A 14047-nucleotide genomic window follows, 5' to 3' on the forward strand; every position below is an offset into this window, starting at 1 on the left:
TGCCTAACTCTGGCCCGGTGAATGTGAAGCCCTATTGGTATCCACACTTTCAAAAGCAAGAAATGAAAAGACTGGTTGCAGAGATGCTTAAAGAGGGCATCATTCAACCCAGTACCGGTCCCTTTTCTTCTCCACTCTTGCTCGTTCGTAAGAAGGATGGTACTTGGCGCTTTTGTGTCGATTACAGAGCTCTAAATGCTATCACGGTTAGGGATCGTTTTTCCATCCCATCTATCGATGAGCTATTCGACAAGCTCCATGGTGCCCACTACTTCTCCAACCTGGACTTGTTGGCCAGATATCACCAAATACAAATTAAAGCTGAGGATGTGGAGAAAACAACTTTTCGTACTCATGACGGACATTACAAGTTCTTGGTAATGCCTTTCGGCCTCTCTAATTCCCCTTCGTCTTTCCAAGCTCTTATGAATGAGGTCTTTCGGCCTTATTTGTGTCGGTTTGTTTTGGTATTTTTCGATGATATACTTGTCTATAGCCCTACTTGGACGACTCATTTGGATCACGTACGAATGGTGTTGCAATTGTTGAGGGATAACCACCTTGTCGCCAAGCAATCCAAGTGTTTATTTGGTCAATTTCAAGTGGGTTATTTGGGACATGTTATCTCCAAACAAGGTCTTGTTGTTGACCCGGACAAAATTAACACTATTCAGCAGTGGCCTCAACCGCAAAATGTCAAGAGAGTACGTAGTTTTTTGGGGTTAGCAAGTTATTACAGGAGATTTATTAAACATTATGCGCATATTTTTGGTCCTTTAACGGACCTGTTGCGCAAGGATGCCTTTTGCTGTAATTCGGTGACGCAGGAAACCTTCGACACATTGAAACAAAAGCTCAGTTCCACCCCGGTATTAGCATTACCCGATTTCTCTAAAGACTTTCAGGTTGAAACTGATGCCTCCAACATTGGAATTGGGGCAGTATTATCCCAAGAGGGCCATCCCGTGGCTTATTTCAGTCATAAATTGTGTCCACGAATGCAGAGCGCTTCTACTTATCACAGGGAAATGTATGCCATAACACAAGCTGTGAGTAAATGGCGACAATATCTCTTGGGGCGCAAATTTACCATCATTACAGACCATCAATCTTTGAAAAATCTACAGGATCAGGTAATACAAACTCTTGAACAACAGAAATGGCTTAGCAAGCTGGTTGGTTATGAATGCAATATATTATATCGTCCTGGCAACCAAAATTCTGCTGCAGATGCTTTGTCCCGAGTGCCGGCTACTACTTTGCTGACTTTCTCTATTCGGAAGTTTGCCTTAGCCAATGAGTTATGCAAAGTTAACGAAGAACACCTAAGTTGTTAGAATTGCAACAACAATTGCAAACTGACCTCTACTCCTTGCCGGGATATGAATTTAAGGACGGATTGTTGTTCTTTCGTGGTAGACTAGTGATTCCTTCGGATTCGCCTCTCCATCTCACACTTCTACAAGAATTTCACTCTTCACCCATAGGAGGGCATGCAGGAGTGGCACAGACCTTCCACCGGTTATCCTCTAATTTTTCTTGGAAGCATATGCGCAAGGATGTTCAGCAATTTGTTGCTGCTTGTCAAATCTGTCAACAGATGAAAGATACATTCCAGCGTCCGGCTAGTTTGCTTCAACCTCTTCCTATTCCGGAGATGGTATTTGAAGAAATCTCCATGGATTTTATTACGGGGTTGCCTAGTTCCAAGGGGAAAGCGATTATCTTGACAGTCGTCGATCGGTTATCGAAGTATGGGCATTTCATTGCTTTACCAGCTCACATTACAAGTCAATAGGTTGCTGAGGTTTTTGTGAATAATATCATTCGCTTGCATGGGGTACCTCGGGTGATCATCACTGACAAAAACCCAAAATTCATGCACTCGTTTTGGCAAGAGATTAATCAGCTCCAGGGCACCACGTTGGCTTTCAGCATTGCCTACCACCGGCAGACTGATGGACAAACGGAAGCACTCAATAAATGCCTGGAAATGTATTTATGTTTTTTCCTGGCTGATTCTCCACATAGCTAGGTGCCAATGCTTCCATGGGCAGAGTATTGGTACAACACTTCCTTCCAAACATCTGTTGGAATGACATCTTTTCAAGTTTTATACAGATGAGAATCCCTCACAATGGCACGCTACGTTAAAGGAAGCAGCTCTAATGAACTAGTGGAGCAACAACTGCTGAGTCGAGATGAGGTACTCGCTTTACTCAAGCAGAATTTGGCTAAGGCTCAGCTAAGAATGAAGGAGATAGCTGATCGCACAAGATGCGAGGTGCACTTTCAAGAGGGTGATTGGGTTTATGTGAAACTGAAACCTTATCGCCAAAGGTCAGTACGTTTACAGCACTATCACAAGATTGGAAAATACTATTTTGGACCCTTTCAGGTGCTGAAACGAATAGGTGAAGTGGCTTATAAGTTGACTTTACAAAGGCAGCCCGAATCCACCCTGTGTTCCATGTCTCGATGCTCAAGAAATGTATAGGAAATCTGGATCAGCAGATCACTCTGTTACAGTTGGTGGATTCAACATGTTCATTCCAATTATAACCAGAGACAATTCTTGCCACTCGAATCATTAAAAGAGCTAGCAGTGTTGTTGAACAATGCTTAATCAAGTGGGTAGACCTAGATGTTGAGGCTGCCACCTGGGAAGATAAGTCCTCCATACTGCAGAACTTTCCCGATTGGAACCTTGAGGAAGGTTCAATCTCGAGATGGGGGTATTGTTATGAATGAGGGAGCAAGTGCCAGCAGGGATGATGGTGGTGGTCAGCAAAATGCATAGAGGAGGAGCTCACGTCAGAGGATACCTTCTTGAAGGTCTGATGATTTCTTCTGGGGCCCGTGTTAGTTATAGACGGGTGTGTTGGCATATATGGATAGGGAGTGAGCTGTTATAACAAGGGGGGAATGGAAGTGAGGGGTATGAATTCAGTTGAGTTATATTCCTTATTCTCATCCCCTTAGTTCTCTCTCTGTATTATCATCCCCTTCTTCTCTAACTTCTCATCATTTTCTTCCGTGAATGTTCTGATGTGAGGATTGCAATTCTCCCTTAAGAATTGCTGAGTAAATACATAATCAGTCTTTGTTGCTTACTTCTCTGAGTATTGAAACAAAATGAGTTCAGTGAAACAAAGTGAGTCCACCAGCTGACCGTTTTAATCCGTATTTAAGCTCAGAGTCTGCTATTCTTCTCTTATTTAGTGATATAGAATTTTCTTCAAGTACTTGATAAGTTTCGATTTCCATCAAGCATAATACAGCAGCAAAAGTTCATATATTCTCTAGAGGAGTTCCATTGTACGATTACACGAGTAGAAGCGAAGCTTTGGGCAAAGCGGGAAGAGCCCCTCAGAAGTGGAAGGATTTAATCTTAACAATAATTAGCAACTTTGCAAAATAAGTAATGCGTTTGGCAGCATAACATCTTATGGTCGACATAAAACATCATTATACTCTTTTACCAGCTAGTTCTTGCCTCTGCACTTCTCTGCCCCCCTTGGTGCTGCCAAAAGCAAGAAAACATAACATGAGATTAAAATCTACGATCTAGTTTGTTTACTTTCTTTTTTTCCTCCTTATGGGTGAATATTTCAATGGTCCTAGCTCTTACGAATGCCTTACTATGCTCGGGAAGCATCAACCTGAAGACTTTCCATTTCAGGAAAGGTTAAACAGTTAAAAAGGGGGGAAAAAAAAGAAAGGTACCTAGGCCGATGGCATCTGAGCTCTTCATCATTCGCAGCCTCCTGCATGTCCCGATGAACATCCTGCGATATTTGGTTGAGTTTAGAAGAGCATAAACATATCCACAGAAATTGGCACGAATTATGATATGGTATCACAAAAAGCTCACAGATGGGAGCTCACTCCCATGGAACATCGCCCACGAGCATCCAGTCCCCGTCTTTGTCTTCGTAAGCGAGAACATATTCTGACCCATCCAATAGATCTCTCAGCTTCCTCTCGCTAAGCACTTCATGGTTCATAGATCCTTGGGATCCATATTGACCTGAGAGACCATCACAGGGAACAGCGGTAAGTCAACTGTAACCATGCTGTGCAAGCCAAGACCGAACACACGTAGACAGTTCATTAGTCCTGATCGGAAACAGTTTGAGGATGGTTACAGCTTATTTTGTCAGAATCGAAATTTTCTGCTCATGTCATGCTGCGAGAATCTTGTTCAAGTTAATGTGTTTTGAGTAGTGTTGAGAACTCTTAAAACTCAATCAAGACTTCTTCCACCACATTTTGACTTTCATAATTAACTTCAGGCACTAGTACTTTTATTAGTACTTTTATCAGACCCAAAATTCACATGCAAAAAAACAATGAATCTGACCTAGGGTAAAGCAGCTGAACATCTTCTGCAGGGCATTGCACAGTTCCTGATACGCAGCAAATTTATACAAATCAACCTTCCTTAGATAAGGCGCACCGTCCATGCTCACTTTTATGAAGAGAGTGGTGCCTGCTGCCTCCTTTGCATCTTCTACTTGTTCAGCACTCTTCGGAGGGATGGCTAAGGAATTCTTCCGAAACGATTTGACAGGTGGCCAACCCACGACCTGAGCCCTGTTACGAAAGGCATGCTACTGCTAAGATTAGCCCAGTGGAAGGGAAAAGATATCGAAAGGCACAGCAAAAGCATAGAGCGCTTTTCTTCCATTTGATGTTACTGTGGTCGTATTTCCACCAAATATATAAATCTATGATACCAAAAAAAAAACTGATTAAAATGCGGCGCTTTTCTAAAGTTAGTTTCTAGGTCCTCTATTGTTTAATAGTTAGTGGTCAGCCAAGTGGATTTCATGAAGAGGCTAAGAACTATCTACGTTTCTTGACACTTTTTGGTTGTTTATGTGCTTTGGTTTGACCCCATAAAGAGTCCTCCTCACCAGAAATAGCATTACAAATGTCATACATCATGATTCAACCCTGCAATGATCATGTTGGTGGAATCACAATTCCAGAAACTTCCTCAATACTTACTTAGGAGCCGGCGTGGCTGTTGCAGTGCTACTGTTATTTCCAGTAACATTCTTCGGCTGGCCTTCCTTTGTGGCAGGGGTCTTCCCATGGGAAGCCTGTAAGGTTGTTTTCATATCTTTAACTATGTCAGGCTCGAGCTTGGAACCACCTTTTGGTCCTAAATCAGAGGAGGGCCTTGCAGAGAGCATGGCATTAAGCTCTGAATTAGCGAGAAGATTCCCCTGAAACATGGAGCATATTTTCTGAATTAACCAAATTTTCTTCACTGGCTGAATCATCAGTTCTGCTAAGAACCCAATTCTATCCTGAAAGTTATAGTCAATATGAAGGTGCACCATAACTAATAATTTAGAATAACACAGTATAAAAAAAAAAGATTATGAAAATAAACCGAAGTAGCTGTTATCAGGACTTAGAACTAGGACTTTGCACTGGTAAAGTTTATAGATAACCAATTTCCCAGAATCTTAAGTTGACAGAAATTGCATAAGATAGTATGTCAATGCTGATCTAACAAGTTTTGAGTTGAGGTCTTGTGCCGTTGATAACGAATTTTACTAACAAAAGTATCGATTATTTTTTGCTAACTATAGTGCCGTTGGTAATGAGGGTAAACTTATCGATATTCAAATTTGGACAAACTTTACCTGAAGTTTTATGTGCCGTAAGCTCAGAGAATTAGGAAAAACCTTATACAAAAATAACTGCATGCATAATGTGCCTGTTCCTCAGGCCTAAGAAATAAGATATGATATATTGGTCATATCATTGTAAAAGATATTTGAATCTTGGGTCATAGAAGCAGCAAGTTTCACCTGCGTGAACCCATCCATGGCACGAGAAAATCCTCTTTTGTTTCCTGAAGAAACTGAACTCTGCAAAGAGTGCTCACTCTCATTTGAAGGACGCAGTGGAAAGAGGGGCTTTTTATCAAGATCTGGGCACGCATCTGTATTCCTTTCAGGAGATTCAGATCCAGGAAGCCCAAGCCTCAATTCAGTAGCTTTATGGTTAAGGCTGCCCTTGCAGTCATCCTTACATACTCGAGAGATGTCAAAAGTAGAACAATCAGAGAAGCCCATATAGTTTCGTTTGATCAGTTCTGAGCTATTTTGGGATGTAGTCATCAAGGAGGATGAAGAAGCCAGCAGAGTAACTTTGCTGGGAAGAGCTTCCTCCTTAGAGCCTTGGAATGACAGAGACATCCGGTTCTCAGAAGACTCGAGACTATTTTCTTGTGACCTGCAAAGATTCAACAATATGAGTAAGACTGTACCAATAAAGCACATTTGTCAAAAGTGAAGCGAAGTGATGAACAGCAATTAAATCGAGTGAAAAATGGAACCACAGCAGTATAATTGGAGACTAGAAAAACGAGTTCTATGTAATGACCTTCTTACAAGGAAAACTGGGAATGAGCAATCCCTCACGTTACGTACGCTACTCCATTCAAGTCGTGTCTTCACATCATTGCAAGCTCGGAAAATATAGGAATCATGGAAATATTGTTTGGCATTGCATATGAACTAATCTATTATCCGAAAGTGCTGAGTACCTTAACACTATAAGGTTTCATTTAGAGGTATGACACCAAACAATTTCAAGCGAAACATTCAATATATTCATTCCTGACAAGTTGTGCAAATTCTGCGGAACATTATCTTGAAAGAAAACCAGCATAGACAACATGGTCTGTATTTTTCTTTGTTCATCTATGTTGAGAAAATGATAGCCAGTACACAATTATTAGTTCATTAGCTGATATGAACCAAAAATAGAGCAAAATCAAACCACCTCTCCGGGACAGGAACTCGAAAGAAATTCAGGCACCAACCTCCCAAGTATAACGAAATAACAAATTCTACTGCTTAAGATAACTGAAATACAGCTAAAGAAGAACAAACCAGTTAGTCAGCAACCATGAGAAGAGGTTAGAACAACCCAAGAAGTTCAAACTGTTTGACTTTCGAATCCTAGGACCAGCAAGAGGCCAAGACACATGATGCCATTTACCCGGAAAACAACCTTCATTTTGCTCTCTTAAACTTGCCAAGAATTTCTCAGAGCCCAAAAGGTAAAAATGCATCAAAGGAGCAAGAAACAGCAGGTGGGTCAGACTGCTTGGCCAGACTCCAAGAGAAAAGGGGAGACCTTTACACAGAGGAAATTCGAGAGGGGCAATGGGATGTGACATTACCTGAAGGAATTCCTGATTCTATTTAGTGAAGAAGATGGACTGAGCTGAGGGGCTTTGGGTCTCTGAATAGAGGAGAGGGAGAGGGAGACAGCTCTAAGGACCCTCCGTTTGGCACAAAGGAACAAAAGCAGAAAAGGTTTCTTTTTGGTGCCCAGGCTCGGTCGAGTTCAAAACAAAAACCCCTACGCCTGTCTTTGAGATAATGAAAACCGGTCCCAAATTTCTCGTTTTTTACAAACAAGTCCTCTTAGATCTCTTTTTTTGTTCCCCCCTCGAAATCAAGACATTTGGACGGGCCAAATGTCTGAGAACCACCAATGAGGTTCTTAACTCTGACATGATATGGCCACATTGTTATCATATTGGTTTATCTCGTGGAATCATCATATTATGTCATTCTCATATCGGTTCGTATTGTGAATACTCGACGTCGTTATCTTTTCAATTGAATTTCATTTGGTGCCTGCTCGCGCTCCTCTACTTATACCGTCGATAAATCCACTATCGAAACCAATTGTGGAGGGCAATATCGAAACAATTTTTTTAGATATCATTAATTAATGTTCATTTTCCTTAAACAAATGTCCTAACCACCTCCCACCAACTTCATATCAGAAATTCTTAATATATCTAGCTAGCTTCTTCTTTTTTTCCATTTTTTCTATAAGATTCTTTCTCAATTTATATCTCCATTCGAACAATTTTAAATTCGCCTTACGTATTTTGACCAATTATTTCAGGGCACTATCGGTCATTAGACATTTGCTAATCGAAATAATTGGAGAGTCACAATAATCAGCCACCCACCCTATATATTTATATCTCGCCATTATTGTCAAAGAATACCACTTAGTAAATAATGTCATCAAGATTCGGGTATAATTATATCTGAATTTGCTTAAGGGCTTTGATCCTATATGCAAAGAGGTCAATAGGTTGTCGTTTATTAAGAATATTATCCCTAATTCATTAAAAAAATAATCAAAGGCCTTAAAGTGTCAATTAATTGTATGGAATTTGCTAACCCTAAATTGGCCGGCAAAGTAATATACCGTCATATATAGGTCCTGTTGATTATGCCCTTACTATATTACACAGTCAAGACATATACTGGCTAGCTGTGACCTGTACTAATATCCCATGTTTCTACGGTAAGACATCAACATGTTTGGGCAAACCACCAAGCCCCAGTGATTAGGTACGAAAGTTGGTCATGAAAAACTGTCATGTTCCAATAAAAATGTTCGACCAGTTAGAGTTATATATCATCATATTCGGGTTCACGAATTGGAAGAAGTTTACACTACTGGGATTTTAATCGATTGGTTTGAATTACCTCAAGCCTTGAAGATGCTCCAAGCGAGCATCTAATCGACCAGGAAATGTCCAAATCATGCCCTATATATGCTCTCGAAGTGTTGGTTTTATCCACTCAATGGTGTAAGACAAGCAGATAAGAACATCGATAAATGCTTTAAGCTTTTTCTGTTCTCAGTGATTCCCATTCCATCAAAGAAAGCAATGGATGAAAGCACCGACGATTCTATTATTTTCCTCCCAACAAAAACCTAGTTTGTTGCTGACCATTAAGTAGGAGCCTCTACTACACTACTTCTACAACTTGGTACTAGCTTGCTACCACATGCGCATATGTTAATATGTTGCGCTTATATTTTCACCTACTAGTGCCCGTATAGACAATGATCCGTCTTATCACAAGTCGAAGGAAAGCCACAACAAATCCGTTCTATATATATATGCTAAATCTGTTATATATTATCATCTGCAGTTGATAACAATCCTTTGATTTTGCTTCAAGAAGTATATTGTGAAATGGAAGAGTGTGAAATCTGAGCCGGATTTACAGTATAGAGTTCTTTCTTATATTATTGTCAATGAAGTTCTTAAAAGTAATTTTCAATTTCTCATTCTATACTAAAATATTTTTCTAGCCAGTACCGGTGATAAGAAATTAATAATGCTGATATAGGAGGAGGAAGCATGTGATGATGATCAAGTTGATAAAATGAGGGAAGAAGGACAAAGGCACACTATTGTTTAGCCAAATATGTCAATCCTAACAACTCCATTCAATTGGCTCTCTATATATTATATGGTCTTACACACCCAAATATATAAATCTCTACTGCTAGCAATAGATTCTATTCCTCTTCCAATTGCACCTCTCCATAAACTAATTGGATCATGTCATGAATGGCGGGCTTGCACTCACATGTGTGACTTAAGATGCCCTCCAATCAACTGCACTCGCACGCTTCTCCTCTCTCTATATAGACTCACATATGATGGGGTCCACTCCAAAAAAGCATATATAGAAATTTGACATGTACATTCATTCTTGGCGTTTCACGTGCATGGATTCCCTATGGAGGGATTCAATCTGTTGAAGCGCCCCTCCTTAATACAGTGATTAATTTTTCCTTATCACACGTGGGTGGTTTGTGGAACGTTGAACTCACAAGATATGCTTTTTTTGGAAACTGAAGTTTTAGTGCTCTTCTCTTGTTATTTGCATCAGCTTGAGTTTAGTGGCTTGCGTCATGACACCCTATTGTGTAAGGATGATGTTGCTATGCCCAAGAGGCTATGGAATTCCCATGGAAAATGATATGGAGAATCCATGCCCCTATGAGAGTTTTTTTTTTGTATAGAAGGCAGCTTTTGAGAGGATTTTGACTATCAACAATCTGAAATAGCAATGAAAGAGTTTGGTTAATAGATGCTTCCTATGTAAATGGGAGGAAGAATCTGTGAACCTTCTTATCCATTGCTCTTGGTCTAGGCGGTGTTGGTTTGCAATAACACTCTCCTTGGGATTCAATGGGTACCTGCATCTTCAATTCGTGAATAATTATGGATTTGGTAAGGGATTGGAGGTCGTAAAGAGAGAGAGAAAGCGAGTCATTAGGTTGATCCCTCTATCTCTTTTGTGGCTTATATGGAGGGAAACGAACAATCAAGCTTTTGAAAATTTGGAGAATTCTATTGATACTTTGTCAAACAGATAGAGTAGGATGTTTAGCTTTTGGGTAGAGGGGAATGGATTAAGTAATGGTAGTCTATTTATTGATGTAAATGATCATTCGGCTTCCCACTAATTTACTTTTGTTTTTGTACATTTAGTTGTTTAACCTTTTATATATGTATTGTTTTTAGTTGTTTAACCTTTTATATATGTATTGTTTACATATTCTTGGTACTTTTTGAATATAAGTTATTATCCTTTTATCGATAAAAAAAAAATCTTGATTGATGACCCGGCTTTAATTAGGATAATCCACTAAAGGCAACCGATCGAAAGGAGTTAAAGATGCAATCCATCTACATCCATATGCGCGCACATGTGGACTTGTCTCAAGGAACCAATCGTAATCAATATAGAATATATATTGTCTTAAATGGTTAACTAGGTTGTGCCACGCGAAATATTTAGCCTCTCCAGCTTCCGCTATGTGTCTCTACGTGGACAAGTTCCCATGTGGGTTCCATTAACTCCGTGTTGCCATGTGTTCATGTGTTTTCTCAATTACAAGATTGAAAATTATTTAATCGAATCTATATATAAGATTGAAAGGAAAAAAATGTTTTAATAAAAAATAATTTCAATTGAATTTAACTTTTGAATCAATATATATTATATAATACCTGAAACAGTTAACCAAGTTGCATCAGGTGTAATGTTTGGTATCTTCAGCTTCTGCTATATGTCGCCACGTGGGCAAGTTCCCATGTGAGTTCCACCAACAACGTGTTGCCATGTATTCAAGTACCTCCTCAATTACAAGATTAAAAATTATAAAATCAAATCTATATATAAGATTAAATGGAAAAAAAATATTTTAATAAAAACTAATTTCAATCGAATTTAACTTTCGAGTGGGTAGAATTGTAGTAATTTTAATATGAAAAAAAATACACATGGTAAAGTTATTTAAGATTAAACGAAAAACATTATTTCAATTGGTTGTGCCGCGTGTAATATTTAGCCTCTCCAGCTTCCGCCATGTGTTGCGACATAGACAAGTTCCCATGTGAGTTCCACCAACTGTGTTTTGCCATGTGTTCAAGTGCCTCATCAATTACAAGATTAGAAATTATTTAATTGAATATATATATTAAATTGAATGGAAAAATTATTTTAGTAAAAAATAATTTCAATCGAATTTAACTTTTGAATTGGTAGAATTGTAGTAATTTTAATACCAAAAAATACCTACGGCAAAGTTATTTAAGATTAAACACAAAAAATAATTTCAACAGGTTGTGCAACGTGTAATGTTTGGCCTCTCCAACTTCCGCCATATGTCGTCACGTGGACAAGTTCCCGTGAGGATTCCACCAACACGTGTTGCCATATGTTCAAGTGCCTCCTCAATTACAAATTGAATGAAAAAAATTATTTTAATAAAAAAAATTTCAATTGACTTTAACTTTTGAATTGGTAGAATTGTAATAATTTTAATACAAAAAAATATACGTGGCAAAGTTATGTAAGATTAAACGAAAAAAATTATTCAAATAAAAAATAATTTCAATCGAATTTGACTTTTGAATTGGTATAATTACAACACCAAAACAATTATTTTAATTTTAATACGAATATATATGTATAACTTTAATTAAATGAAAAAAAATTTTCAATTGAATTTAATATTTGAATCAATATATATAATACATAATGCCTAAAACAATTAATCAGGTTGAGCCATGTGTAATGTTTGGCCTCTCCAGCTTCTACCATGTGTCGCCATATGGGCAATTTTCATGTGGGTTCCACCAACCGCGTGTTGCCATGTGTTTAAATGCCTTCGTAATTACAAGATTAAAAATTACTAATTGAATCTATATATAAGATTGAACAGAAAAAAATTATTTTAATAAAAAATAATTTCAATCAAATTTAACTTTCAAATTGGTAGAATTGTAGTAATTTTAATTCTAAAAAACACACATGGCAAAGTTATGTAAGATTAAATGGAAAAAATAATTTCAAAAAAAATAATTTCAATTGAATTTAACGTTCGAATTGGTATAATTATAATGCCAAAACATTTGCTTTAATTTTAGGGTAAATTACAAAAAAAAAAACCCAAGTTTTGTAAAATATCTCAATTTTGTCCTAAATTTTGTTTTGTAACAAAAAAAACCATAAGTTTTCTAAAATGTCTCAAAAATGACCTCCGTTATAACTTCCGTCAATTTTTGCTGCGGATGGTGGGTCCCTTTAACAGTCCACGTAGGTCACACGTAGGCTAGTGGGTCCCTTTAACAGTCCACGTAGGTCACACGTAGGCAAAAATTGACGGAAGTTATAACGGAGGTCATTTTTGAGACATATTAGAAAACTTATGGTTTTTTTTTGTTACAAAACAAAATTTATGACAAAACTGAGACATTTTACAAAATTTGGGTTTTTTTTTGTAATTTGCCCTTAATTTTAATACGAATATATATGTATAACTTTAATTAAAGGGTAAATTACAAAAAAAAACTCAAGTTTTGTAAAATGTCTCAATTTTGTCCTAAATTTTGTTTTGTAACAAAAAAAACCATAAATTTTCTAAAATGTCTCAAAAATGACCTCCGTTATAACTTCCGTCAATTTTTGCTGCTGATGGTGGGTCCCTTTAACAGTCCACATAGGTCACACGTAGGCTAGTGGGTCCCTTTAACAGTCCACGTAGGTCACACGTAGGCAAAAATTGACGGAAGTTATAACGGAGATCATTTTTGAGACATTTTAGAAAACGTATGGTTTTTTTTGTTAAAAACAAAATTTAGGACAAAACTGAGACATTTTACAAAATTTGGGTTTTTTTTAATTTGCCCTTAATTAAATGAAAAAACTTTTTTAATCGAATTTCTGAATCAATATATATAATATATAATGCCTAAAATAGTTAACTAAGTTAGGCCATGTAAGAGTGGCAATATGTGTCGCTTCGTGTTTAAACAGGTCATGTCTAAACGAGTTCGTGTCAGAAAACTCTAAACCTGAACACGACACGTTTAATAAACGTGCCAAGATTTTCAAACACGAGCACGACATGTTTAATTACGGGTTGATACGAACACAACACGTTTAATCCATTTAACTAAGCGTGTCTAAATGTGTATGTATACTACACGATATGACACTATTACCTTTATGTACATATTATACCTACATGAAATGACACTATTAATTTTAATTACATATTACTACATGATTGATATGATAAAAACACCATAACCGAGTGATTTATATAAACAAATTTAGATGATTTTAGTGTAATTTCTTTTATAAATTGATAAAATATGCGAAACAAATTTATTAACACGATAACACATAAAATAAATGGGGTCTAACCGTGTCTAAACTTATTACAAGGGTTTGACCCGTTTAAACACGATTATTTATATTGTCTAAACTTGTTTGACCTGTTTAGACACGAAACATATTTAACCTTAATCTAAATCTGCTCAACTCCATGTTGTATTCATGTCGTGTCTAATACTGTCGGCCCTAGGGCCATGTGCAATATTTAGCCTGTCCAACTTTCGCTGCGTGTTGCCATATGGGCAAGTTCCCATGTGGGTTCCAACAACCGTGTGTTGTCATGTGCTCAAGTGCCTCCTCAATTATAAGATTAAAAATTATTTAATCAAATCTATATAAAAGATTGAATGGAAAAAATTATTTTAATAAAAAATAATTTCAATCGAATTTAACTTTCGAATTAGTAGAATTTGTAATTTTAATACGAAAAAATACACGGGGCAAAGTTATTTAAGATTAAATCGAAAAAAAAAATTTCAATCAAATTTAACTTTTGA

General features: G+C 37.4%; 1 protein-coding gene across 4 annotated transcripts; it reads right to left on the minus strand.

The window, feature by feature from the left end:
- Positions 1-3260: 3260 nt before the first annotated feature.
- LOC116199717 (auxin-responsive protein IAA8-like) lies at positions 3261-7357 on the minus strand. Of its 4 annotated transcripts, none has more exons than XR_004155606.1 (7): positions 6918-7204; positions 5829-6255; positions 5014-5234; positions 4364-4596; positions 3875-4030; positions 3727-3788; positions 3261-3523 (listed from the first exon to the last, which is right to left on the minus strand). XR_004155606.1 is itself a non-coding variant. In XM_031530345.1 (7 exons), the coding sequence occupies exons 2-7, from the start codon at positions 6216-6218 to the stop codon at positions 3486-3488; spliced, it is 1086 nt and encodes a 361-aa protein (XP_031386205.1). In that variant the 5' UTR covers positions 6219-6255; positions 7211-7357; the 3' UTR covers positions 3261-3485. The 4 variants fall into 4 exon arrangements, 3 of the variants coding, with proteins under 3 accessions (XP_031386205.1, XP_031386081.1, XP_031386288.1); XM_031530345.1 differs by lacking the exon at positions 6918-7204 and adding an exon at positions 7211-7357 and having other exon boundaries at positions 3889-4030; XM_031530221.1 differs by having other exon boundaries at positions 3889-4030.
- Positions 7358-14047: the final 6690 nt, after the last annotated feature.

Source organism: Punica granatum, chromosome 1 (genome assembly GCF_007655135.1).
Source record: "Punica granatum isolate Tunisia-2019 chromosome 1, ASM765513v2, whole genome shotgun sequence".
NCBI lineage: Eukaryota > Viridiplantae > Streptophyta > Magnoliopsida > Myrtales > Lythraceae > Punica > Punica granatum.